The sequence below is a fragment of the Calliopsis andreniformis genome, chromosome 1 (assembly GCF_051401765.1).
Source record: "Calliopsis andreniformis isolate RMS-2024a chromosome 1, iyCalAndr_principal, whole genome shotgun sequence".
NCBI lineage: Eukaryota > Metazoa > Arthropoda > Insecta > Hymenoptera > Andrenidae > Calliopsis > Calliopsis andreniformis.
This window is the reverse complement of record NC_135062.1, coordinates 13,986,294-14,013,638: the sequence shown is the minus strand read 5'-3', so window position 1 is coordinate 14,013,638 and position 27,345 is coordinate 13,986,294. Positions and strand designations below refer to the sequence as shown.

General features: G+C 36.0%; 5 protein-coding genes and 1 long non-coding RNA gene across 11 annotated transcripts; 3 read left to right on the top strand and 3 right to left on the bottom strand.

The window, feature by feature from the left end:
- The first annotated feature begins 1,429 nt into the window (after positions 1-1,429).
- On the top strand, positions 1,430-6,679 carry Gnptab (N-acetylglucosamine-1-phosphate transferase subunits alpha and beta). Of its 4 annotated transcripts, XM_076392311.1 has the most exons (8): positions 1,430-1,716; positions 2,046-2,467; positions 2,548-2,759; positions 2,837-3,051; positions 3,190-3,617; positions 3,705-3,876; positions 3,944-4,131; positions 4,204-5,412. In XM_076392311.1, the coding sequence occupies exons 1-8, from the start codon at positions 1,564-1,566 to the stop codon at positions 4,511-4,513; spliced, it is 2,100 nt and encodes a 699-aa protein (XP_076248426.1). In that variant the 5' UTR covers positions 1,430-1,563; the 3' UTR covers positions 4,514-5,412. The 4 variants fall into 4 exon arrangements, with proteins under 4 accessions (XP_076248426.1, XP_076248435.1, XP_076248419.1 ...); XM_076392320.1 differs by lacking the exon at positions 4,204-5,412 and adding an exon at positions 6,575-6,679 and having other exon boundaries at positions 2,837-3,617; XM_076392304.1 differs by having other exon boundaries at positions 2,837-3,617.
- Positions 5,465-7,855, bottom strand: LOC143188209 (uncharacterized). The gene is made up of 5 exons (XM_076392342.1): positions 7,600-7,855; positions 6,875-7,133; positions 6,566-6,795; positions 5,973-6,329; positions 5,465-5,846 (listed from the first exon to the last, which is right to left on the bottom strand). The coding sequence occupies exons 1-5, from the start codon at positions 7,853-7,855 to the stop codon at positions 5,692-5,694; spliced, it is 1,257 nt and encodes a 418-aa protein (XP_076248457.1). The 3' UTR covers positions 5,465-5,691.
- Positions 7,856-8,650: 795 nt separating this feature from the next.
- Positions 8,651-12,693, top strand: Iswi (nucleosome-remodeling ATPase imitation SWI). The gene has a single exon (XM_076381554.1). The coding sequence runs from the start codon at positions 8,759-8,761 to the stop codon at positions 11,789-11,791; it is 3,033 nt and encodes a 1,010-aa protein (XP_076237669.1). The 5' UTR covers positions 8,651-8,758; the 3' UTR covers positions 11,792-12,693.
- Positions 12,694-15,703: 3,010 nt separating this feature from the next.
- Positions 15,704-19,773, bottom strand: LOC143181231 (CUE domain-containing protein 2). 3 transcript variants are annotated; one of them, XM_076381588.1, is made up of 5 exons: positions 19,706-19,773; positions 18,394-18,483; positions 17,964-18,300; positions 17,707-17,880; positions 15,704-17,410 (listed from the first exon to the last, which is right to left on the bottom strand). In XM_076381588.1, the coding sequence occupies exons 2-5, from the start codon at positions 18,480-18,482 to the stop codon at positions 17,150-17,152; spliced, it is 861 nt and encodes a 286-aa protein (XP_076237703.1). In that variant the 5' UTR covers position 18,483; positions 19,706-19,773; the 3' UTR covers positions 15,704-17,149. The 3 variants fall into 3 exon arrangements, with proteins under 3 accessions (XP_076237703.1, XP_076237694.1, XP_076237711.1); XM_076381579.1 differs by lacking the exon at positions 19,706-19,773 and adding an exon at positions 19,070-19,202; XM_076381596.1 differs by lacking the exon at positions 19,706-19,773 and adding an exon at positions 19,146-19,181.
- On the top strand, positions 19,504-20,141 carry LOC143181246 (uncharacterized). Its single transcript, XR_013002248.1, has 2 exons — positions 19,504-19,693; positions 19,801-20,141. It is a non-coding gene; the product is annotated as an uncharacterized LOC143181246 (long non-coding RNA).
- Positions 20,142-20,225: 84 nt separating this feature from the next.
- Positions 20,226-23,692, bottom strand: LOC143181226 (putative fatty acyl-CoA reductase CG8306). Its single transcript, XM_076381565.1, has 7 exons — positions 23,348-23,692; positions 22,531-22,782; positions 22,161-22,410; positions 21,873-22,065; positions 21,539-21,778; positions 21,203-21,460; positions 20,226-21,108 (listed from the first exon to the last, which is right to left on the bottom strand). The coding sequence occupies exons 1-7, from the start codon at positions 23,537-23,539 to the stop codon at positions 20,970-20,972; spliced, it is 1,524 nt and encodes a 507-aa protein (XP_076237680.1). The 5' UTR covers positions 23,540-23,692; the 3' UTR covers positions 20,226-20,969.
- Positions 23,693-27,345: the final 3,653 nt, after the last annotated feature.

The window sequence follows — 27,345 nt, the reverse complement described above, 5'->3', positions numbered from 1 at the left end:
TTAACATTCATATTTTCTTGATAACGTTACATTTTTTACCCATATACAGAAGCATATTTTACGACAAATAAAAATGTATTCACAATATATTAAGTACAATATTTGATCGACGATAATAGTTCCTAATGTTAATAAAACAGCATTTAATTTCATTGTAACATCCCTGCTAACAATAAATTATACCATGTCATATTATATATATATATATATTTTGGAAAAATATTTCTAGATGTACAAATACGAACAAAGTGTAATCGTTGTGCTTGCTTTTTATGCGTAGCTGTGTAAGGTTCGCGTAGAATTATTTTCATTCGATAATTGACGAAAAGCATTCCTCACAGATAAGAACCATTATAATTTCGAGCATACATTTATCGACATATACGATTACTAATTTATACACAGATTTTCTGGCGACAGATGAATTCATCTTTCTTGCCACATTACTGTGCATACTGTATACTTTTGTGGAGTGTTAAGCTCTGTACAAGATGTAATTATGAAGGGAATAGTAACATTTGTAATTAACATTTTGTACGTTTAACACAAACGTCTCTTGCATCTAATAATAAAGACAATCTGGTGGAACCAATACGATCTATTAAAGTAATAGTTAGTTAATTTTTATAAAAAGATAGCAAATAGAAAGAGGTAGTAAATAGAACAATAAAAATAGCACAAAAATACGATAAGGTAAACATAGGCTAGACGAGTAGACACTAGAAACAGTAATGGAAAGGAGTAGATAATAATAGAAGTAGCAAGGTTCATGAGTAGGGATAATGATACAGACAGTGGCGCAGGTAGAGGGGGAAATAATAATTGAAGTAGTGAAAAGGACAAAGGAAAAGATAGACTTCCTTTCTGAGTTATTAATTATTGAGAAAACTAAAATGCACGAGAAATGTGTCTGACTAGGACTTATTCTATTGGCTGTAGACTTCGTCTGACTTGGGACTTGTTCTACTGACTTCAGACTGTGTCTGACTTGGGATTTAATCTACTGGCTTTGATGCGTCTGACCAGTGACTTATTCTACTGAAATCACAGTGTCTGGCCAAAGACTTGTTCTACTGATCTCTCTGTGTCTGGTCTGACTCATGCAAGCCTACAGTAGAATAGGTCCCAAGATCAACCACACTCCACGCGAATTTTAGACCTTTTTGCAACAATTCTTTCTAATTTTCATCCTACTTTTATGTTCAGAATCACTGCTTAAAACAGTACAAACAAACACCAAGCAGTTTTTCAAATTTTCCCCTATATTACCCACTTCTCTTGAAATACCTAAAATTATCTTTATAAATATTATATCGTATCCCTTACAGATCTTACGTCGAAGCTTTCATTGTTCTATTTTTATGCAGGCAATCAGCTGGACAACAATTTCGTTATCTAAACGTAAAAAGTGTATTTACAGGACAATCTTGTCGCGTTATTATGCACGCTGAATCGACCTCGGCCTTGTCAGTGTCGTTTTTGTGCCGGCAAGATTGCCTTTAATAGTCGAAGTCAACCGGGGGTATAAACAGTAGTGTATGGATTCGCGCGGCAGCTTCAGCGATGCCAATCGCATGTAGAATCTTCATTAATATAATGAGCACATGGAAGTTATTGCAGCGTCGATGTTACGATCTGCTCTCGTACAAATATTCGCTGCTGGTTATATTGATGGCGTTTACTTGCATATTTATCGGCATCATTCACTTCGGAGAGGTTAGGAAACCCATGATTTTCTGATGTTTTGATGCTAGATCATGTCTGTTTATTGTTGAAAGTACGACACTCATTGTTTGGCATCGAGCTTCATTCACTGAATCATTCATTCCCAAAGTGTATTCTCGTGACCGCGTGACTATACGACTTTCTTTCCGCTTCTTTTTCGGAACTCAATAAAACGATAACGCATACGCGAATTATGAGTGAATATTCAAATTTTTTCTAGTTTTTCTGACTTAATAGTTCATGTAAAAAGTATTGTGAAATTAGGGAACACTTAATGCCATCCTTATTTAGTAAACGTTGTGTTAAATGTAATGTTTCAGATATGGGTAGCTTGGAGTAAAGAAAAGTATGAAGCAGTATTTCACTCTTTTAATGATAATATATTAGGCATTTCCTTTCAAAAGAAACTGTGTCAACATGTTCCAATAGATGTTGTATATACATGGGTCAATGGGTCTGATCCAAGCTTTCTAAAAAATCTCAAAGAACATGTTCCTATTGCGGATATTAACACGGCAGCTTCTAGGTTTAGCGATAAGGATGAGTTAAGATATTCTTTACGTTCGTTAGAAATGTATGCTCCATGGGTAAGGCATGTGTACATTGTTACCAATGGCCAAATACCCAGTTGGTTAGATATGGATAATCCTAGAGTTACTCTTGTCACTCACGAAGACATTTTTCTAAATAAAAGTGATCTGCCAACATTTTCTAGTCCTGCTATTGAAAGTCATATCCATAGGTAAAAGCAAGTTTGTCATTCTTTTCTACCGATTTCTAACTGCTTACATTCAACTTGACACGTTAATTTTACTTCTGCAGAATACCTGGAATTTCAGATAAATTTTTATATTTTAATGACGATGTAATGTTGGGTGCTGAAGTGTGGCCAGAAGATTTCATTACTCAAGCAGGTGGACAGAAAGTTTATCTTGCATGGTGGGTTCCTGATTGTTCTGATGTTTGTCCCTGGGCTTGGGTAGGTGATGGATCGTGTGACCCTGCTTGCAATACAACATTATGCGAATTTGATGGTAATAATTTTTATTTTGACATTCACACGTTTATTAATAGTTTGATGACTAAAATGATAAAAATAATCATTCTGTAGGAGGAGATTGTGATAGCACACCAGTTCCTACTGACAGTGAAGCACTTGAGGAAGAAGGAGACTATCCTCACAAGTTTTTACAAGATACTCAGGAAAATACTAATTATGGATTAAAATTCTTAGACATATTAAGGAACAGAAGTAGCTCCATTTGGGACAATACAGAAGTATTTACTCAGCAGACGTTAAATGAGTCTATGCGCTCACAAATCAATGTAAATAAGGTTTATAGTTTAAAGAATGATAAATACTTTAGCCACATTGTGGAACATCGTAAGGAACGAAAAAGTGATCAAATTATATCCACTCAGAGATCAGTTTTAGCGAAAATAATGAATAAGATGAAATTTCAGAATTCAAATTATACTGAAAGACGTCTACAACTTAAACGATACTTAAACGACGATAACGTAAACTTACCGCAACTTAATAGCACTATTAAAACCAATATCAAATCTCATTATTCCGATCAATGGAAACTTAGGACCAGGCAGCTTGATACATATGCAGAGTCCTTATTATATGTGAATAGAATATACAATATGGCATATGGATTCGAGCGTAGAAGAGTACCTGCTCATATGCCTCATCTAATAGATAAATGGATCGCTGCTGACATGCAGACGAAGTTTGAGTATGAGTTCAAGAAAACTTCTAGTCATAAAGTTAGGAATTCGGAAGATATGCAATTTGCATTCTCTTATTTCTATTTCTTGACGAGTGAGAAACGAAAAGTGCCAATTGAAGAGATATTTGACACATTTGACACAGACAAATCGGGGTATATTTCACAAAATAGCAACTATTCTTTTGTCAACTTTTTTCGTTTATCATTTGCAGGTACTTCAATTAATATCATTATTTTCAGAACCTGGTCAGATAGAGAAATTCGAACCCTTTTGTCTAGATTATATCCATTACCTCTTGACTATAGTTTAGTTGGAGAATTTGAAAATGCAATAATAAACTGTTCGAATCACGTGAATGTTCCAAAAATATCAAATCCTCCGCCAGGAGAAAGATACTTAGATTCATCTCTTGTGAGTATTTTTTTTCTCTTTACTATAAATATTTAAATGTTAAAGTATCTTTTCATGTTTTTTACAGCCAGTTATATCCAAAGAGTTAATAGCGAAATGCGAATCAATTTCAAGAGGGATTCGAACTAAATTTGGTGAAAAGAAGCTCTATTCGCACGAGATAATTAAAGCTGGAAAGAATGAAATATTCGAAATGTTGACTAGCAATGTGTCTCTTACAGTGCAGCTTTTAGACGAGATACGCAGAGAACCAAAGTAAGTTAATATACTAATTTCTATTAGTCGTAGATGTATAAAGCAAATGAAGTAACTCAAAACAACTTCTAGAAAATTTATATGCTTAAACGATGATATGGATCCACTTCGACAGTCCGAGAACGAAATCGTCCGAGCACTGTTAAACGATTTCTATCGTTCTCTTTATCCATTGCGAAGTACGTTCGAATTGCCTTTGCAATATCGAAACCTCTTCACTCACCGACACGAACTGTTCGAGTGGAGAGCTAATCGCACGAAAGCTCGAAACTTATTGCTGTGTCTCATCGTTTTACTACTCTTTACAACTCTCTATCACTTGTTTTACCATCAAATGCGTCGATTGTTTAGAATACGAGCACTGCCCACTCTCCTCGTTTAAATGTTCAAGATTAAACATAGGTTGTACAAACAGAATTTTAAAAATGATATATCGATATCTTCCGCGGTAACATATACAGGGCAGTATCTTCTAAAAAGATCGATTAAAAATCAAATTTTGTACATAAGATTTTATAGATTGTTTCTTTACAAAAGTGTTACTATTTTTACAAATAATTAATATTTGTGTGTCCATCCATAATTTAAGAGAATTAGCATCAGTACATAATATCAAATCATTCGTATATCATTCATTTAAGAGGTATAAATCATTGCAACGAATTGATAGATTTTTATAGGGCTTGGCGTAAGGAGATCTAAGCAGTAAATTTTTAACATCGTATTTTAAAATTAAGTAAAATGTTCCTGTGATATTGATTAAGTATTGGTTATTTTTCCTTTAACGAAATAGAAGTGTAGATCTGAAATTTGTGTACAAAAGAATTGTATAGTGGAAAACTGATTAATATGTAATAGTAGAATCCTAAGTAACATTTGTTTTCGAATACGATTTAGAATTTCTTACTAAGAAATATATTCACTCTATAATTGTTAAACACTTACTATACACCAGTTATTACTTATTAACAATATTATAAGTATAATAGATGGAAAGTATCGGTACATTGAATATCTTCTTAAATTCAACATTGGTATTTATTTTATTTACAAAAGTCGTGTAAATAATTTTCGCTAAGTAATATTGTAAATGATCAATTACGACTGAGACGTATCAATCATGATACATTTAGGAAATACAATTATCATTAAGTATGAATGAACTCACTGCTCACAATAATATTATGATAATAATATTTCAAGTACGCTAATCATGTACGCGATATTAAACCTTTTCTATTTGACTATTCTGTATATTGATGTGTTAATAAAAAGTACAATGTGGAATAAAAATAAAAAAAACTTCTAGATATAAATATTATTTACTAATGGCATGCAGCATATTTCTTGCTTCTATATTGTATTCTTGTTATCAAGTGTATCAGTACTTCCTACATTCGCATTATTCATATATCCGCCTATAACAATTACAAATTTACGCTAATTTTAACAAAATTCATCTAGAACAAAGCTCTAGCAATAATATAATTTTCTAAATAGCATGCATTTATTTTGCAAAATATTGTCTAAAAACTGAATTCATGATTATTTCGCGTTTCGTTATGATGATCTGGACGATGGTTGCCTATCTAAAGGGGGGCAGTTCATATGACGAAGGTTCCTTGGGCCCACCATCCCTTCCTGCACTCTTGCGCATTCGCTCATCCATATTGCCACACTGGCTACTTCCTCAGCCGAAAGACGAGGCCCAATACCTGATATCAACATTAAATTAATTACATAAGTTCCAACAACCTTATTTCATATACTTAATACTGTAAAAAAAAACCTCCACTAATTATGTGACTCAGTTTATAGTGATTTTCTTTTTATTTCCTCACCAGGCACATTTGGGTAATACTTTAACAATTTTGGGTCAACAAGTTTCTTTTTCCTCCTTCTCTCGTTCGAAGCCCTATCCTCTGCGCTCCGAACACTCCGCTGTTTGCTCGAATTTCCTTCTAGAGTACTGCTGCCAGCTGAACTCTTTCCAGACATATTTTCACTTCTATTCGACCTCTTTCCTTCGCTCGATTGAGACTTCTTGGACTCCACATCCGTACCAGAAGTCTCATTGTTGCCTTCCACTTTTACAGTTCCCTCAGGAGAATCTGGCTCCACCTTATCCTCAGCCATCTTTTGTTGCCCAGTAGAGCTTGCACTTAATTGCGAAGTTAGGTCAGCTGAAAAGTAAATACCTCGTATAAACGATATACATAAATAAAATATTTTTATGTTATATCTTTTGTATTGTCTTCTATTCACTTTGTAAACTATTGTATCAAAAGGTTCTACCCGTATTAATAAATCAATATATTATGAAGTAATAAAATATGCACAGCATAATATATAAAAATATACAAACTATATAAATATTCACAATTTAATGTGAATAGAACGTACACAAGTAAGATATAATGAAAAATGAATTTACTTTTCGAAGAATCGACGTCCTCTTTCGATACCAGCTCCAAGTCTAAATTCACATCTGCTTCCGTGTCTTGACTGGCGACGGAGCAAACACGATCCACGGAAAATTTCCTCTGACTAACTTGGCTTGCCAATGATCCAGAGTCATTGAATGCATCGCAAATAATGAATTCTGTGGGATCGTCGTCTGAGGGGTCTCTTTCACTCCCATCGCAGCGAAGCCCTGCCAAATAACTAGAAATTGTATGAAATTATTGAAGCTTTTTTTGTAGATCTATTTTATTGAGGAAAGTGTATACAGTAATTAATTTACCCGTATATCTCCATGAATAATGTCACAGGAACCATTGCTGATCCTCCTTCAGGTTCATGAGTGAATAACTCACAAATCATCACCATCGTCTCAAAGAGACTCGATCCTAGAAGACCTACAGCTATGGCCAGAAACTTCTTCACTTGGCACTTCCGGCGAAATTTTCCAATCATCAAGATCAAGTTTAGATCTCGACGATCCAGGCATAGGCAGTCCCATCGGTACAGAATCGTCTCCACGGGCAACGATTTATTATAATCTACTCGAGAGACGTTCTAGATTATTCACTAGGCCCAATAAAATGACTTTTCGAATGGTGAAAAAAATTGGAAATTTGTTAGACATCTTAAACGTCTTCTAAAAAGTATCACTAACGCGTTATTTAAAAAAATATAGATCTAGAAATAAGGAAGTCCATAAATAAGTACTTTCAAGAACAAAAACTTGTTTTAAAAAAAGTACTTTAAAAGAAATTCTTTTAAATTTTTTAGTTCGAAATAAAAAGGACAAAAATTCGTGTCAGTAAATTATGAAAGTGGTCAAGATGAAAAATATAAAAAAGAAATTGAATTTATTCCTCATCTTGTGATGTAAATCGACGCAACCAGCAAATAAGTAATAAATTCAATTTTTCCACACTTTTGCCTGAGACCACTTTCATAATTACCGCTACTTTTGGCTCTGGTTCTAAAAATCTTGAGCATTCATAGCGATATGTGCGATACCCCCGAATTGTCGAAGCAGAACCCTAAGGAAACCAAGGGTCAATCCGGAAGCAGTACTCGGCGGCGGATATTCGAGTCTCAGTTTCGTCGGTGGTTCCTCTCCGTCAGCCAAAGCTCGAAAATACGAGCTCGACCATCTAAGTAAATCGTACGGTTGCGTACGAATAGCTGCCTTGCAAAACTGCTTTAAGATAATCGGTAAACTCGGAGGCACGACGATCTCCTGGCTCGCGGTCGATTGTTCGATAACAGACATCCTTCACCAATCACTTTCGTTGGAAAAGATTACGGGAGAAACGACGGAGAAAAAATTCGCCACTTCTTACGAGAAAATTAACTCGAATACTGTAGCACACGCACTATATTAAGTGCTGTATCGTTTGTTGGCATTTAGTAGGGCCTCGTCGTCTAGGAAACGATATCGATGGAAGTGTTTCGTGCATGAGCGAACAGTAATTTCTGGTAAGGATCATAGCATTTCTTCTTTAATAATTTATGACTCTGATGAAGAATTAGGGGCAATTGATTAGCAGTACTTTGCCTCTAGTTCTCTTAAGCACCGATATAATATACTGTGGTTCTGTATTATCTGAAGAAAATAGTGTTGTGTCTGTAATTTTATATTCTTTTTTTGCACACTACACATATCTATAATTTTGTAAATTAAAATTCTCATAAATGCATAAAGATCCTCAATCTATTAATGTTACACTTACTAAACAAAAAACGAGAACATTCTTAATTCTATTATTCTACTACAAAGTGGACATTCCCTTCTTTCAACCAATGCACCTAATGTTTAGCTATCTTATGCTTAACTATCTCATTTTGAACTTTATAATCCTTATGACTTAACAGTTTTAAAAAATTAACATTGCACACTTTCCTGAATCGCGCGCTATCGAAATGGATTTAAATTAGTTTAAATGTTCTGGCGGTTGCCGCGGGAAAATCGACGGTTACTTATAGATGGCGCTGACACGAAACTTTTGGAGGGACAATATGGCGGCGAGTGGTGTTGTGCGTTTATGAACGTCAGGATAAAGGCCGGTGTAACACACAACATATACGCTGTTGAATAAAGCACGCGTTTACGTGGGCGTTAAATCGAACGGAGGTTCGCTGGTAATCATAGAGGGTAGGGTTACGATTAGCCAAAATGTCGAAGACGGACGAGAACGCGGACACAGGGGACACCGGAGATAATTCGAATGGATCTTCGGCTGAGACCACGTCGTCCCGTGGCGGTGACTTCGAGACGAAGCTCGAAACCGACCGAAGTAAGCGATTCGATTATTTACTAAAGCAAACCGAGATATTCTCCCACTTCATGACGAACAATCAGAAGGACAAAGCCGGGAGTCCTTTAAAAGTAAAGGCTGGCAGGCCCAGGAAGCAGCAGCCAGAGGCTCCAGTAAAGGCTGACTCTGGTGATCACAGGCACCGTAAGACAGAGCAGGAGGAAGACGAAGAGCTGTTGGCGGAGAGTAATGCTAACGTAGCTCCAACCACTCGTTTCGAATCGTCTCCACACTACATCAAATCTGGTGAGTTGCGAGATTATCAAATACGAGGCTTGAATTGGATGATATCCTTGTACGAGCATGGTATCAACGGTATCTTGGCTGATGAGATGGGTCTGGGTAAAACGTTGCAGACTATCTCGCTGCTCGGTTACATGAAACATTTTAGAAACATTCCTGGTCCGCACATAGTCATTGTTCCTAAATCTACTTTGGCTAATTGGATGAATGAGTTTAAGAAATGGTGTCCCAGTCTGAGAGCCGTTTGCCTCATAGGAGATCAAGAGAGTAGAAACGCTTTCATCAGAGAGGTGATGATGCCTGGTGAGTGGGATGTTTGCGTGACATCTTACGAGATGGTCATAAAAGAGAAGTCAGTATTTAAGAAGTTCAACTGGCGTTATATGGTAATTGACGAGGCACATAGGATAAAGAATGAGAAATCTAAGCTGTCCGAGATATTGAGAGAATTCAAAACAGCTAATCGCCTTCTTCTAACTGGTACACCTTTACAGAACAATCTTCACGAACTGTGGTCCTTGCTCAATTTTCTACTACCAGATGTGTTTAATAGTTCGGACGATTTCGATTCGTGGTTTAATACTAATAGTTTCTTAGGTGATAATCAATTAGTTGAAAGACTGCACGCTGTTCTTCGACCATTCCTGTTAAGACGCTTGAAATCTGAAGTGGAGAAAGGATTGAAGCCTAAGAAGGAAATCAAGGTTTACATTGGTCTTAGTAAAATGCAAAGGGAGTGGTACACAAAAGTACTCATGAAAGATATAGATATAGTAAACGGCGCAGGAAAGATTGAGAAAATGCGACTGCAGAACATTTTGATGCAGCTACGAAAATGTTGTAATCATCCGTATTTGTTCGACGGCGCAGAGCCTGGACCTCCCTACACAACTGACGAACATCTAGTTTACAACTGTGGCAAAATGGTAATTCTGGATAAATTGCTACCGAAGTTGCAGCAGCAAGAGTCAAGGGTTCTTATATTTAGTCAAATGACGAGAATGTTAGATATCTTAGAAGATTACTGCCATTGGAGATGTTTCCAATATTGTCGTCTAGACGGTAACACGGCACACGAGGACAGACAGCGTCAAATTAACGAGTACAACGCGCCAGGCAGTGAAAAATTTATTTTCATGCTGTCTACCCGCGCGGGCGGTTTAGGTATTAATTTAGCAACGGCCGATGTAGTTATTATTTACGATTCAGACTGGAATCCACAGATGGATTTACAGGCGATGGATCGAGCTCATCGTATAGGCCAGCAGAAGCAGGTTCGCGTGTTCAGGTTTATCACAGAGAACACGGTAGAAGAGAAAATCGTGGAGCGCGCAGAAGTGAAGTTGCGTCTGGACAAGTTAGTCATTCAGCAAGGAAGACTAGTCGACGCAAAACAGACAGCGCTGAACAAGGATGAAATGCTGAACATGATCAGGCACGGTGCTAACGAAGTGTTCGCGTCGAAAGACAGCGCCATAACAGACGAGGACATAGACACTATCCTCCAGAAAGGTGAAGCAAAGACCGAGGAGATGAAACAGAAGCTCGAAAGCTTGGGAGAATCGTCTCTGCGCAACTTCACCGTGGACGCGCCGACAGATTCAGTCTACCAATTCGAGGGCGAGGATTACCGTGAAAAACAGAAGATCCTCGGCATAGGTAACTGGATAGAGCCACCGAAACGAGAACGCAAAGCGAACTACGCGGTCGACGCTTACTTCAGGGAAGCCCTGAGGGTATCAGAACCGAAAGCCCCAAAAGCGCCTAGGCCTCCGAAACAGCCAATAGTCCAAGACTTCCAGTTCTTCCCGCCACGGTTATTCGAATTGCTTGACCAAGAAATTTATTACTTCCGACAGACTGTAGGGTACAAAGTTCCAAAGAATCCAGAGCTCGGCTCAGACGCCGCCAGGATTCAGAAGGAGGAGCAGCGCAAGATAGACGAGGCTCAGCCATTGTCCGACGAGGAGGTCGCAGAGAAGGAGAAGTTGCTCACCCAAGGCTTCACGAATTGGACGAAAAGAGACTTCAACCAGTTCATAAAGGCGAACGAAAAGTACGGGCGGGACGATATCGAGAACATCGCCAAGGAAGTGGAGGGAAAGACGCCAGAGGAGGTGATGGAGTATTCCGCGGTTTTCTGGGAACGCTGCCACGAGCTGCAGGACATAGACAGGGTGATGGCGCAGATCGAGCGTGGAGAAGCGAAGATCCAAAGACGAGCTGGGATTAAGAAGGCCTTAGACGCCAAGATGGCGAGATATCGTGCTCCGTTCCATCAGCTGAGGATAGCTTATGGGACGAACAAGGGGAAGAACTACACTGAAGAGGAGGATCGTTTCCTCGTCTGCATGCTGCACAAGCTTGGCTTCGACAAAGAGAACGTATACGAGGAGCTCCGAGCCACTGTCAGATCGGCGCCGCAATTCCGCTTCGATTGGTTCGTCAAGTCGCGCACAGCCTTGGAATTGCAGCGACGATGCAACACCTTGATCACGTTGATCGAGCGAGAGAACCAAGAGCTGGAGGAGAGGGAGAGGCAAGAAAGGCGAAAGAAGGGCGGAAGTATAGGGGCGAAACCTGCGTCCAAGCGGAAACAGGAAAATCTGCCCGCGCCTCAGGACAAGCCGCGAAAAAAGAAGAAATAAAGGGGCAGTTGAAGATCGTTTTTAACTGTTTTTTCAGAGAGCACGGACTTAACAGGATGTTCTGTCTAACTTCATTATCAGAAATATTTTCTGTGCTTTCAGTATTTTAGGAATATATATTTTGCGAATGTCTGATTTTACGGGGTGTATCGTATGAAGAACGTTTATCAACGTTCGATAGTGGCAATCGAGATACCTAACCCAGACCAGCCCTCGAGATCATTGGAAGACAGTGAGGATAATATGCGAGCGAGATCGTTTCGCAGAGAATTAGTTTTCTTGGACTACTGAAAGTATAGAATGTATTTCAAGTGGTATAAGTCAAGTGGGACTCGCTGTACACGCAATTCTTTTACCTTTTCATCGTTCACTCATCTCCTCAAACATTGAAACGGTACCCATTGTTCGAGTTCAAGTTGAACAGTATTTCGTTGCGAACTTTGCCCTCGTCTTATTCTGTACAATCTACGTTTCGGTACGATTTCGTTCCACTCTCGCTTATTCCGTAATAAGAAAAAAAGATTCCTCGCGAATAAAGGATTAGTAACCGTAGAGGAAAAGAACTTATTTATTGATATTAAAGAATATAATCCATTTATAATTGTTTCAACAAGTTTCTGAATGTATCGTCGAGGGATACCTCTTAATAATTATGTATGAGGTGACACTTTTTTTAATTCGTGAAATATAATATGCTAAAGGTTGAGAAAACACAAGAGGAGGAGGATGTAGAAATTAGTACAAGATATTTTGTACTTAATCTAATTTTTTAGTCTCTGATAATCTATTCAATTTTGTTCTATTATATAATAGCCTAATCTGAGTGTCTATTTAGAAAGATTTTGAATTCTAATTGCATTATTTGTTTCCTGTTTATCTGTATCTCTCCTAACATCTAATTTCTCAATCCAAAGTATTTTTGGACCAGCATAGACTCACGATTAACAAGGTGTCGACCGATGTAGATTTATGTTGGAGTAAATGCTTGGCATTGTTGAAATTCGAACAAAAGCGAGACTTTTTAATACACTTAATTATTGCGAAAAAGAAACGTTCCATTAATCTGTCACGTGTATGTAGTCGCGCCTCATACGCAACACAAACGTACCTTGATTTAATTTTACACGAACAGTCGTAATTTCAATATTACGCGAACGATTTTATTTATTTGCTACGATTTTAATGGCATTGTAAATCGTTTTACGAATAAAAATCTATACGAAGCATCTGTTCAGTAAGTTCGTCTTATTTCCTTTGAGCGCAAGTGAACAGAAGTGGAAGGAGACATTTACAAAAACGTGATACTCTTATTTATTTCTTTTTCTTTCGTCCGTAGAGCTGTATTTATTGAATTTCAGAATCCTTAGTAACGAGCAAGGAAAAATATAAATTGAGTTAATCGTTTTTAAATCGAGCCTTGACGCGTAATTATTAAACAATAATTATACATCAATATGTATATGTATAGAATATATAAACAGCAAGTGTATTGCTCGATCGTTAGAAAAAGGAAATCAATCGTTGGAATTGAAGTTCATTTGCGAGAATACCTCTCGACGAAAAATAGGTATTCGTAATGTTTCGTTTCTTTTTAATAGGATGCATAAAACATGCACAAATAATAAATATGGTCTATATAATATGAGTTATACAATTCAGGTCTCCACCCCCCTTATTACAATGAGACTTTAAAAAAAATTGCGTACATGTCGATGATACATCTCTTAAAATGTTTAAAATATAATCCTAAGCTATGGTACTTTTTTCTACGAGGATTTCTACATAGGTTCGTGGGTAGTATTCGCATAAAAATAAAGTTTTGTTACTTACGCAATGAAAAACAGCGACAGTGAAACGATGTCTGATAAAATGCAGTTTCGATTGTGAAGTTACCGTGGCAAATTCGAATTAGAATGATACAATTTAGAAGGAGAGATGGTTGAGAAAAGAATTCATGTTCTATATTCATAGAATTGCTCTATTCTAATTATTAGTTGTAATTTTTTTTCTTAATTTGAGAAAATTTTGACCCCCCTTTAATTTTCCATAGGACTAATGATAGAGTAATTAGTCTCTGTAATTCATGCGCCGAAATTTGTTTTGCTAAATATCGCTATAAATAATTTATAGTCTTGAAAATATTTTAATACAGTTATAGTATTATTTATCAATACTTAATGAATGCAATGGATTATGTTTTAAAGAATCTAATAAACTGTTCATTTACATATCGTTAACTTTACTGTGAAGCATTTGCCAAGCAATATTTCTTTTCTTCTTTAGATTTTTAATGCGTTCAAACGGATGAATGAAATCATTTTTTGAACTAAAGAAAAAATGCGTTTCTATTCCTTACTTACTAATGTGATGGCAAGTGGACTCTGAACGGATCTAAGAAAGTAAAATAGAATACTCTATCAGTGTAATTTTTTTGAATCACTTTGTAAGGCCCCGGAGTTCATTAATATCACCACGGGATATAATATTCTATATACTCTGTATTTGGTGTTATACTTCAGTGTTACGTAGATCAATGTTTCTCTTTAATTAGCAAGAAAATTTCATTTGAATCAACATTGATCTCATTTAAAATCAATCGATACAAACAAAAGATACCTCAAAAAATAGAATATATGCAAAAGAAAAGTTCTCTTCCACTCGATTAATAACATATTTTCCATTGTTAAAATACAACCGCTTAGTATTTGTGTTCCGAGTTACAAGATAAGAAATAAAATCTTTTTATTCGCAGATTTTCAAAATATTATTGAAATTGATTATTTAGTTATTACAACAATGGAAAATATATCACTATCTGAAGGATACCATCAGCTTTAATTCGAGCATTCTTAGGAATAAATTTCTCATCACTCTTACAGCACTGAAATATTGCCAAGATAGATTATAGAAGTGATCGTCACATTGTGATCATTAAAAAAAAGCCACAGAACCGTCATTTTAAAGAATAGTAATTAGACGCTGTTTCACATATAAAAGAAGTTGCGTATGTATAAATATACCTTAATAAATCTAAATTTTTATGCGACCATATTCCACGCTCTTCAAAAATGACACATAATGACTATATGTGTGTAGTCAATATTGCTGATCAAGATACGCATATGTTACACCAAAGGATGTACAGAAAATTCGCAGGAAACTAAAGTACTCCACTTCAAGGTGATCACTTAATCTACTATTTTTCATATTTTTTTTTTTACATTTTCTGTTTTCATACCTTTTTTAATATACCGCTATCTTATTCTATTACACATACTTTCGGAAATCTTACAGCAACGACGTTCCGTCTGAGATTAATCGGCAGTAGAATACATTTAGTTTACAGCGAATACAATATGTTCATTCGATAATTACAATCATTAGAAATAATATGACTCGTTCGTAGTTTATATAATCGTCAGTGGCAAAGACTAGCCCAACTTTTAAACCATCTAAATACATTTATAAATGCATTCATCCCTTTTTATTATACATATCGAATAGTTAAAATGCGAAATCATGAACGAACACGATAGTAAATAAAGACGATGTGAAAGAAAATCATTTCATCGAGACCAGCACTTGAATAATATATAAACAATGGGTCCAAATAAAATATGAAAATATAAAATTTATATTTTCATTTAATTACATATCTCTTATCGACAATAGTCAGCGGCCGCAGTGATCATGACAATTTGGTGTTTCTATCAATTCATTGTCAGAACACGCACTTTAGCATTATTGAGTGTCCATCACTCAACACGTAAATATTCTAACAGTTCAATGATTATATCTGCCTACGTCTTAAAGTTTGCAATAATAGCAATAACAATAGTAATACTGGTAAATTATATGGCGCAGTAAGCAAACTTTATCCCGCTTAGATATCTAATACATGTATGTATATATATATATATATATATATATATATACTATATATATTTTTTTGTTTCGCCTACCTAATACGTATACTAAAATTCATTATCCGAAATCTACAGTTCGATAATAATTTGCAATACTAAAAAAATTAGTATGCGCACAGTTCTTTTCCATATTACTGAAACAAATCGTCCATTTTTACAATAAATATTGGATTGAACTCCCGATTATTCTATTCGACAACAATTATTACTGTGCATAATAATTCAAAATGACATTTATTCTGAATCTTTTGATATTTTGCGAGCAAATGTGCACATAAAATTTCTAAAATTTGTTCACGTATTCCTATATCATTTGAATGCTACTTCGCATGAAATCGATTCTCTTTGCAAGGATATCGTATCGCTTACGTTACCGTCCTTAAATATAATTTCCTTACATACGTAGTAAAATAAAGAGGAAGAGAGGATGGTCACTCAGTTCCAATAATGTTTCAAAAGCAAATTCCATTAAGAGCTTTTCCCACTGTAACGTTATAAAATATACAGTTCTAAATTACTCGAGAAAGTATTAGCACGTGTGGCAGACTTAATAATAACAGTAACGCAACAATCGTTCTCATTCTATAATAAAAACATAATGAGACACACACACGGCATGTATAATAAATAAAAAGTGCGTATGACATTAATAGTGCGTGAAAGAGAATATGCGTGTAAAAATGCGAAGTAAAATTACGAATATCGTGTTATAGGAATAAATTTTATATTAAAATTTCGAGCTTACAGTAATCGCCTATCGTAACCTCGTGAACAAATTTCATATTAATAAAACTTTATAAAAATAAAAATCCCAAAAAATACAGCCACATTATAACCCTCTCGCGAATTACATTTAACACGCTGCGCGCCACATGCCCACTGACAGGCATTTCGGTTCTACTAATAGGTCCCACGCGCGGGCAGCGCGTTAAACTTTAAACAAATGATTCTCTCTGACTCTAAAACATGAATTAAAAAATATCAGTTACATCTAAACGATGAATAACATTTGTTCTGCGATCATTGTACGCTCGATGGTTAAAAAAATGTAATCGTAAATTAAATATTACGCGATAACAGGTACTTACACTGTGATGTAATAGTATAATAATATTCGCCATGTACCGAGGGAAATTTTCGTTACTCGGTACGCGCTGCGTTTCCAAATTAAAGTGCTACAAAATCTCTCTTATATCAGATCACATAAGATAATATCACGCATAAAGAAACAAATGTCTCTAAAATCAATAGTGACTGAACTAAAAGAATTTGTAACCGAGGGAGGAACAAAGGATAATGCTGCGTACGTAGAAATTTAACACCCTGTCCATGTATACTCTATAAGCAAGAGAAGAGAATCTAAGTGAAAGCTTTAATTTGAAATCAGATGCCTCCAAGGGGGTGGATCGGGGGGTGGAGGCAAAGGGACTGGTTACGGCCGGCAATGACCTCTTTTCCTGCCACCTTCGTTGCCGTCCTCTTCTTCGCCACCCCTTCTCACCTCTGTGTAGCGTTCACCCTTCACGCTCACGATCTTGTTGTCGAGATAGCGCACCAACTTCTTCGGTTCCGTTTTTGGAGCAACTGGACGATGCTCGCGCGAATCGTCGTCCCTATCCACGTAACTATACCGCGCAATAATACGGGATTTCAGCTCCTCGTCGTTCAGTCTGGCCTTGTTGCGACCGTTCGGCTGGGACAAGATAATTACGCTATTTTATATCGTTTAACTCGTGATTGCTAATTAACCATTTACTGTGGCATTCTATATACATGTAAATTTTACAGCGATGATTTTCTAACGAGGAACAATAGGTAAGTGTCCCCCTTCTAACTCAGCGAAACTCAGATGAAATCCGAACCCAACAAAACCCGATTTTTATTATAATATAAGCGACTTTTTAAGCTTTAAAGCGACAGACTTTCTTGGTCCCTTAATAATAGTGCTGTTAATAAGCTATAGTAATGAATGAACTTTATTATACTCACTGTTAGGAACGTCAGATTGCTGACAATACTCTGTCCTGCTTCTTGTCTATGAAGCACAAGCTGTGCTGCCTTCGCTATATCACCACCAGCAACAGCTAAGCAATGTCTGGCTTCAGCAGGACTCGCTGCTGGGAACATTTCTTGCAGAAGTGCTACTTGATCCCAGGATGATTCCTAGGAGGAAGATTAAATAGATGAGTTGCTGGTTTTAAAAGAAACCTAATAAAATATAAAATATGTAAAAAAAAAGAACTTACTTCAGAGAAATATTCTCCACTAGAATCACTTCCAACATCGCTTGTTTCTGAAAGATGATGGACTCTCATCCTTTGTGTACCAGGAGGTAACAATGCAGTCAAACTAATGTGACTTAAAGGATCGTGTGGTTGGCAATTTTCATTTTCTTTACTTTCTTGTCGTAATTTACTTTCAACATCCAACAACCACTTGGATACAGCTTCTTTGTCAATGGTAGAAAACTCAGGAAGACAGGCAGATACCATTTCACACAATCCATCCACATCCAAATCCTCCTCAAGTGCACTTTCTTCCACCATACTCACCACATAACTGAGAACAATATCGTCTATTAAACTGAAAAAAAGAGGTCTTGATAAAGAACATACATTCAATTTGTATAATCCAGTTTTCAATTATGATTAATAACATTTGTTCAATTCTCTTTACCTCAATTGGGCAGTGGGCACTTCTTTTCTGACAAAACTGAACAAGGACTTCTTCACTAACTCTTCCTTCTCATCCATTGTCCTATTCATCCTAGAATTAATAGAAAAATTTGTGAAACTTTAACTTAGAAAGAAAAAATATTCCTCATATTTAATTAATATTTCTTTATTTCAGGTAAAATTTGTGCAAGACCATTGTAATACTAACAAGCACAATTTTACCATAGATTTTGACCTATGAATGAACTCTTTAACACAGAAACCTGTAGCATACTATAGCATACACATGTCTTACTAAAAATCTGTTGCAATTGTAAGATAAAATTGCATAACAGCAAATTGCATGACAGCAAAGTTTAAAATACTAAATTTAAATTCTTGATAGAAAGTAAAAAAATTGAAAGAGCATCTGAGTTCGTGGTATACCTCAATTTTACTCATAAATAACGTTTTTATCCCAAACAAAAAAAAAATATGAAACTTTCATGAAGCTGCAATAAATAATAAACACATAAACTTATCAAAGAATTATCATCATCAATAGCAACACCAAAAACACAACAAAACAGACTTAAACCACATTTCCACAAAAAAAAAAAAAAAGAAAAAGAAAAGGGTCAATAAACACTATGCAAAAGAATCTTATCTACTTGATAAATAAAAGAAACATACTCTACCTTGTTTCACTCAGATCTTTAACTAAAATCAACCAAACTAAATTCTACGAAATGAAATATCACAAAGAATTCCAACCGAGCAGCTTTCCAGATCTCTGTTGCACCCAATCCCAGCATACAAACTAATCCCAACAATCCTCCAAACACACCCGCATCGTCTACGAATCTCAGGCAATGAGACCGCCGAAGCGGTTCAATTAACTACGCAGCAATCTAACCGCGTCGAGTCGCTGAAAGTCAGCAGCGAGCAATCTCCGCGACGGGATTCTGCCTCGAACACATCGCCGAAAGCGAGCTCGAGGATCTGCATTCTGTTAGGTTAAGGGGAATGAGTCGAGGGGGAGAAAACATAGGCTGCAGCGAGGTTTTATTGAATGAGGACCACTCGTCGGGGTCGCGATCTTTCGCTCCCAGAAGGGAATCGTCGCGATCGACGCATCGCGAGACAGGGAAAGGCCAGGGAGAGGGTGGCGAGAAAAAATCGTGGAAAAGGGACGAGGCAGCGAGTGACAGGAAAGGTAGCAGCGCCGGTCGTCCCGAGCATCTCGGACGTTCGCGTTCGCCCGCGGAGACAAAAGCATCGCGATGGGCAACGTCGACGGCGTACCGACGCTGAGGACGCGGGTTAGTACGAACCTGATCTTATGCGCTCGCTCAAACGACCCGAACTGCGGTTCAAGCTGAAAACTGATAAAAATTTCGTATACAAACAACGTTCCTCGATTTGACAGTTGGGCAAGGGGAGGGGTGGAGATAACGTGGCGCCATCGTGTTACGCGACCCACTTCGGGATCAAATCAGCAATTTCTGCGATGGGAATTTCGATGATGAGGGCGGCTGTTTGGGGAACGTATTATCTGGGAAATAAAATGGCCCGATGTCTGATAAAATACGTGGATGTTTTGGGAGGGATATGCATGGTTGGGATGGATGTATGAGTGTGGAAACGTGGAGAGCATGGAAATTTGGTTGCTCGTGGGGGGGTATCGACATGCACATGGGACCCTCGCGGTGTTCGCACAGCGAAAGTTATGCGAATTCTGGTTACTTATTTTGTATGCAGATGTGTGACCTTGCGTTTGGATTGAATACATGAATTGTTTAATTGAGATCCAAAGGTTTTTTATTCAGTTTTTACTGAGGTATATAGAAGGCCAAGAATTATACAAACTTGTGAAAAATGTACTTTACTTTTTCTGTTTTATTTATGATTTGGGGATCTAGAATTATTATAGGATCTGTAGAGTTTGTTATGTGTTATGTTCTGCTGTGATACTTGTTTATTTATTGTGTAATGTAATATTTTGCTGTAGTAGGCTTCTTTATTTATTATTATAAAACTATGTTAGAGGAATTTGTCTCTCCTACAATCAATAAAATCCTTAATAATTTGTTTATACATATGTTTGTAAGTTAGGAGTTCAGAGCATTTGTGTATAATAGATGAAATTTGTTTATTTATTGAAAAGTAGTATTTTAAATAGTTGGTCTCAAATGTGTAGCCATCTAGCGGCGAAACCTACAAGCTAATATCAATGTTTTCTTGAAAAGAATTTAACAAATCTTCCCAGTATGGGTTAGAAATAAGAAACTCTTAGAAATTTTACTTATATACATATATTATTTTTGTATATTATATTCTTTAATACAAACAACGATATAAAATGCTACAAAGATTAAGTATTTTAAAAATAATACTTATATAGCTTGATTTCCCAACACCGTTAGGAAGAGTGATGTATGGAAAATTGACGAGAATGTATGAAAGTTTATCGAAATTTGAGAAAATTCGTTTCGTATTAATATGAATATATTATTGCTATACTTTCATGCGTGTTTCAAAAACAATTTTCAATAATTTGTATATGATTTCTATAAAATAATGTAGCTGTTGAATTTATTAAAATTGTTCAAACAAAACATATGTGAGCGGAACAATCAAGCCTGTTTTGGTCCAAGTACTAGCCAAGAGAGTTTTGACTATCCACCAAATAGATCCTAGTATCGAAGCTTGTAAGGCCAAGTGCGCGACTAATAATCTGAAAATTTGAGAATGCGATAAGTAAGAAAGTATTAACATGTACTGTTTTTCCAGCAATACATAAATTTTTCAATTTTCATTACTACACTTACATTTTATCTTTGGAACGTGCTTTAGCCAATGTCTTTGGAGATTCTTTATTCAAGAAAGTTCTGACTCCTTGTGTCAAGTTCACGAAATAATCTTCCCACACTAGTGGCCTTATATCTAGATCAAAAAGTTGTTTGTCACTTTCCGAGAGAGACTTATATAATTCCATAGTACGAGGATTATGAAATCTCCATTCAGTGAAGATAAACCTTGTTAACCGATTTAATGAATTATTAACGTTTGTATGTAATCGTACTAATCTGAAATAAAAAACTTTTTGTTAGTTTTGTTTACAAACAGTGATGTTAACTTTCGATTGAAGAAAATTTACAACTTACATTGGTCGTCCGCCTGCTAGCTTAGTAATTGTATCCAAAATATATGCAGGTATCATGTGTACAAACAAAACAGAAATCCTGAAGAGGAAAATTGATGGTAAGAGTTTAAGATGCGGATACCAAACTGCACTTAGTAATGGAAATTTGTGTAAGTAAACATTAATTTTCTTTTCCACGGCTACCCATTTGAAAGGATTGGCCGTACTGGATGTACTATGGAACACTTTCAGTTCTCTACCACTGTAACAAAAATGTAAACATAGTAGTTTAGATAGAAACCTATTTGCGCGCTACTCATATAATTATACTCTAATATAAGAAAATTTCATTGTACCCATCGCGGTCGACGGCGCATGCAGCAGCAATAAGAGTGTTTACAACAAGATCCACTGGAATGTAATCATAAATTAAATGCTTTGCAACTGGCAATCTCCTTACAACACCTTTGCTAGCACCCATTAAAAATCCTTGAGGCCCATTCTTTGATATTGTCCATCCAGGAACTGGTTCTTTCCATGCTGCTGTTACTGTAAAAGTAAAACAGAAGAAAGAAGTAAAACCTTGTCAACTTAAATAAACGATGTTCCAACATTCAAAAATACTATTAATTCAATATACATACTCATTGAAGGACGCACAATAGCAGCAGGCACACGTCCATTTTTAACTTCATGCTCAGCCAAATGTTTTGTAAATGTATAAGAATTTGGATGATCTTTCAGTATATTCGGTGTTTCTGCTTCCAAAGTTGCACTATCCAGTTTTTCCACTAATTTCAGTAACTCATTCACATCATAAGGTGCAGGATATACATGTTCATCCACTTCCAGCAGGACTGCGTTAACATATGCACTTGAAACATGTACCAGTGCCTAACATATAAAAAGAATTGGATTGGTCCATCATTTATCTTCAATTAACATAACCAGATTCATGGGACTTAGAATTTGCAGAAATGTTATGAAATACGTATACTGTGAAAAGCAGTTTACCTTGAGATCTCTGACCTCCTGACTAAGCTCCACAACTCTGCGTGTGCCCAGTAAGTTAATATTTGTGTTAGATTTCAAATCTGCCTCAAAATCTAATGTTGCAGCACAATGGAAAATGATTTGTACTTCTCCTACTAAAGTCAGCCTGTCTTCAGACGACAATCCCAGATTATCCTCTCCCACATCTCCCGCAACAGGAATTAATTTATCAAAAAGATGAGTCTTATTTTCTTCCTTCAGTCTGTCGAACACCTAAATCATGAAAGAAAAATTTACTGAAATAATTCCATGTGTATAATTCAAGGTTATAAAATTGTAAAATTAAAAAAAAAAAAATTAAGAATATTTTTATTTGCAATTACTTTGCAATACAATAACAAAACTAGCTTCACTGAAGACTATGAAAGAAATTCTACAAAAAAAGCATTAAAAATTGAAATTAAGTTTCAAATGAGGTGAACCCAGACCACGCAAAAAGTTTAAAGAATTAAAATGAAGTATAAGCCTGAAGAAAAATAAAAGGAAAGACCAGCGACGGAAGTGAAATCTCCAAGCTAGAACCTAGAACCGTTTTCTAATCGAAGTGTCAGTAACCGAATACTAATTGATTCACGTGGCAAATCACTACTCTTCATCTTCAGTTTTCACCACCTCCAAACACGTATCAAAATGCATCAAACTCCAACAAATAAACACTTCAAAATCTGCCCATTCTCCTTTACTACAATCTCAGAAAAAAAGAAAAAACAAAACAGTCGAAAATCGAAGCAAAACTTGTCGTCCCATAAAAAGTACTTCTCCCATTTTCCCATCGTACCGAATTTTTCTTCAGCTCCTCTAGCCTCTCCCCTATTTGCTTCCCCTTCTTGGGGCGTATTAACAAATAAATATTCTTGATGTCAGGGCAGGAGCGCAGTAACTTTTCGATCAGACAAACGCCAAGAAAGCCAGTTCCGCCGGTGATAAACACGGTCTTGTCCTTGTAGAAATTCATTATGTCGGATGCCATCGTAATTTCCTTCGCGATGCTTCCACACGAGAGTCCACTCTAAGATAACAAGACTTTATCGCTGGAATAAGCGCGAGTTATTAAAGCGTGCAATGTACGTTTTATCTTATTCAGAGACTACTAATAGGAACGATGGAAAAGCACAATTGCTACGGCGGTTCGTCGTGAACTGGCGATGCGAGCGAGAGCGGAGCGGTTGTTGGGCTTTGGGTCAGATGAGATGACTGACGAAACTCGGTAGTGGGACAGTGGAATGCGCAAAATGGACTTGACAGAATGTTTCTTTCAGGGTCGATCTACAATTAAAATTATTATATGTTAAAAAATGTGATTCTGCACCAATGGAAAATATCGATACCGGCGTCTGGGGAAAAAAGGCGCACTTTGTAACCACGTGATTGCCATTGATTCGCCATGTCGAAACTTCTCCAGTCGCGAGTAGAGTTAATATTCAGTTGAGTAGAATAAGAGGATCCGAATAGCTGGAGAACGTAGCGACAGACCTTTTTTTTGTCTACTAATCTTCGCGAACTGGTTTCTCTTATTCCCCTTGACTTTCCAGCGAGGTTTGACGAAGTAGTCCAGACGGAAGTTGACGCAGTGTTTTCTTTTCCGTTCTCTTTGCTTTGAAAAGTTATGATACGCAATATATAAAATTGAAATAAATTTCGGTAGGCTTTGATGGATATAAAAGTATGTTTTCTTTATTGTAGAATTGTGAAGTCAGTACTCTACACTTCTACCTAATCGTGGAAGGTAGTAGTAAATACAAATAAATGTGAAATTAAGCATTTTTGGATTTGCATTTTTGGATTATTATCAATATTTCATGTTTCGTTCTAGTGCAAAATAGCAGTACAATATTTTTAGTAGACCCTGTTTTCCTTCATAGTTAGGCAATATTGGAGTATCAAAGTAGCTGAATGAAGGTTAGAATTTTAAATGTGGAAAGAATGTGACGTTAGAATTAGGTAAAAATACTTTCATTTGCAATTCTATTTTGCTTGTAATTACCATTATTTCATTAACATTGGAGATGAATGCTATTTTGTTTGTAATTGGCGTTGTTTCATTAACATTGGAGATGAATTAATAAGTGAGCTATTTGCTCGTGAAAACAAGAAACATACGATCGGAGCATATTTGGAATAAATTAATCAAAGTCCATCGGGAAAAATTACGTAATATTTGATTTCGCTTCAACCAATTGACGCTGTGGTGAATTCGTTGCGAAAGAAAGCTAGGTTGAGTAAAGAGTGCGAATAAAATAAACAATAGATTAATAAATAATCACTTCTCAATAGAGGTGTAATAATATATTAAGCAACAAATACTCAAGCAATACAGTTACTCAAGAATAGTCAATTGTTTATTAAATTATTTAAATATCATAAATATTCAAAGTTAATATTAACTCTTTCACGGTTAAAAAAGCAATTTTTATGCTTACTTACACAGGTAAAACATATTTTTCTGGTTTTTCTATCACAAATAAAAGATATTTTTATCGTAGAAAATAATCGAGTATTTCTCATTAGTTTGTCGATTTTTTACTGACCAGCAAACAGCTTAAAGATTCATTTATGAGAGATAACATGGAAAGTTTATAAGTCTAAGAAACAATGGTACGAGAATCTTACCGCTCATTTTACCAGCAAATTAGTCTTTCGCAAGTGTATATGAAGTAGGAATGCAAAGTTTGCACTGCAATCACAGGTATTCTTGTATTATTTCAAGCAATTAAGAATTATTTATATATATGAACAGGTTCTCGAATGGCCTTTACGTTTTTTTCGTAAAAAACAAGTACTATTCGTATTTTCGTTAGCGGGAAAAAATTAATATATCTCTTATTTTTCAACAATACAGATATTTCCTTTTGTGCCTCATTGTTTTTTCATAGTGTAGAGCTATTTTCTATTGTTAGAAGTGCATTTGAATGCATTTAAAGGATTACGATGGACGAGTAAATTGAATACCCATTTTGTTGAAAATTTAAAAATATTTGATGGGACTTTACATTTAGAAATATTATTTTTTAGATATATAATTTGCATTTGGAAACATTATTGCAACAGATTTCTGCAACGTGGTGGCAGATCATGAATGACGTATATATACTTTTAAAGCTTTAACTTCACGGATTTTGATGTATGCAAATTTGTTAATAAATGTAAAGCTAAATCGTATGCATCTTTTACGAGTCATAACGAATCTTTGAATATGTAATCCTTTCGACCAAGTTTTGATACTCAGGAAAAATCATTTTGCATAAAGTGTTTACGATATGCAAAAGAGGAAATGGCAAGGAAAGTATTTCCTGCTATTCATGGAAGGATACTATATGATTAATCAAATTGTAGTGCAATTTTTTTCTGTAAAAATAAAGTCCTAGATTCTAGAAAATGAAATGCTCTTATTAATAAATTTAGAGAGCTATTTTACTAAAATACTAATATGATTTATTTTTTAATGAAGGAAGAATGAATTTTATTCAATAAATTTTATAAAATATCGTCTATGTTCATATCTGTATCGATTGAGATTTACAATTCCTGCTTTATCAACAATGATTGATATTAAGTTACTATTTCAGAACATAGAGGGCGCAATGAGACCTTCTACGTTTACCTAGTCGGTATTCAAGTTACGACACAAACAGAACACAATTTTTTGTTTCTTAAAGCCCCTTGCAGGTTGGCGCCCCGCACAACTTCTGAGTTAGTCATTTAATCAACTAACAATATTCAGATTTCGTAAAAATGGCATATTTTACTACTTATACTGTCTGATTTGTGAATCATATGAAATATTTTTAGTGATTCAATTTTAATTTTGGTTTCCTAACCAGTTTGGCACAATTGTAATTGATTATCGCGCAGTTTAATTTAATCACATTTTCAAAAAATCTGAGATTATATCTAAATGAAAATTTATAAAGTAGAGCTTCTATTTTTGAATTAAGTTAAAGATACTTTTCCTTCTACATGTCCATAACGAAGAACCGAAGTTCCGAATTTCAAGAATTTCGAAAATAAGAAAACCTTTAACAATTTAACAGAGGTAAAAGAATACGCTTGACCGAATTCCCTACTCAATTCTAATTTAATAGACACATTTCACCCATTGATCGCCTCACTTGATACAATTAAGCCTGTCCAATAGTCCACGAGTTATGAAAGAACAATTCAGACACAAGTGAACATCTTATGAATTATTCCCAATACACGATAGTACAAGATACAGATAAGATACGAGATAAGAGAGATAAAAGCTCTAGTGAATTTCCTAAAACGGTCATTAACCCTACAGACCCCCAAATCCAGCTATTAACACTCCCATAAAAAATCCATCACCACAACACCACCAAAAAATACAATCATCGTACATCGCTTACCAAAGAGCCAAAGAAAATAAATTCAAATTCAAAAGCTAGGTCCCAATCCCTTCTACCTAAACCCGCGATTGCAAATAAAAAACGAAACTCACGTTCAACATCAGACATTCGTACGTGCCAAAGAGCAAGAGCCTCGTCGGGGAGTAGAAGAAAGTAAAATATGGTCGGCAGGTTCGCGAGGGTGAGAAGAACGCGGAACAAACGAAAGAGGAAAAAGGAGCAAAGCCGCCTAGTGACTTTTCACGGGAAACAATTGCCTCGCCTGGGGGGATTTGGCGGTTGCCCCAAGATGGCGGACTCGGTTGGCGTGCGACGAGCACCAGCTGAAAAGTGCCGAGACCGCGAGAAGTCCGCGATTCTGTGTTAAATCGGCACCGTGAGTTTCGCACGTGGACAGGACGGGCCACGT

What these genes read in the sequence shown, in the direction of transcription:
- LOC143188209 (XM_076392342.1), bottom strand. Translation starts at nt 7,855, where the DNA reads ATGTCTGTTATCGAACAATCGACCGCGAGCCAGGAGATCGTCGTGCCT. An exon ending in TCTGCTTCGACAATTCGGGG is followed by an intron (nt 7,134 to 7,599) that starts GTATCGCACATA and finishes TCTCTCGAGTAG; the next exon opens with ATTATAATAAATCGTTGCCC. An exon ending in GGACGTCGATTCTTCGAAAA is followed by an intron (nt 6,330 to 6,565) that starts GTAAATTCATTT and finishes CGTTTATACGAG; the next exon opens with GTATTTACTTTTCAGCTGAC.
- LOC143181231 (XM_076381588.1), bottom strand. Translation starts at nt 18,482, where the DNA reads ATGAATAGGACAATGGATGAGAAGGAAGAGTTAGTGAAGAAGTCCTTG. An exon ending in GTGCCCACTGCCCAATTGAG is followed by an intron (nt 18,301 to 18,393) that starts GTAAAGAGAATT and finishes TCTTTTTTTCAG; the next exon opens with TTTAATAGACGATATTGTTC. An exon ending in GTGGAGAATATTTCTCTGAA is followed by an intron (nt 17,881 to 17,963) that starts GTAAGTTCTTTT and finishes TCTTCCTCCTAG; the next exon opens with GAATCATCCTGGGATCAAGT.
- Iswi (XM_076381554.1), top strand. Translation starts at nt 8,759, where the DNA reads ATGTCGAAGACGGACGAGAACGCGGACACAGGGGACACCGGAGATAAT.
- Gnptab (XM_076392304.1), top strand. Translation starts at nt 1,564, where the DNA reads ATGCCAATCGCATGTAGAATCTTCATTAATATAATGAGCACATGGAAG. An exon ending in ATTGAAAGTCATATCCATAG is followed by an intron (nt 2,468 to 2,547) that starts GTAAAAGCAAGT and finishes TTACTTCTGCAG; the next exon opens with AATACCTGGAATTTCAGATA. An exon ending in AACATTATGCGAATTTGATG is followed by an intron (nt 2,760 to 2,836) that starts GTAATAATTTTT and finishes ATCATTCTGTAG; the next exon opens with GAGGAGATTGTGATAGCACA.
- LOC143181226 (XM_076381565.1), bottom strand. Translation starts at nt 23,539, where the DNA reads ATGGCATCCGACATAATGAATTTCTACAAGGACAAGACCGTGTTTATC. An exon ending in AGGAGGTCAGAGATCTCAAG is followed by an intron (nt 22,411 to 22,530) that starts GTAAACTGCTTT and finishes TTTATATGTTAG; the next exon opens with GCACTGGTACATGTTTCAAG. An exon ending in TATTGTGCGTCCTTCAATGA is followed by an intron (nt 22,066 to 22,160) that starts GTATGTATATTG and finishes TTACTTTTACAG; the next exon opens with TAACAGCAGCATGGAAAGAA.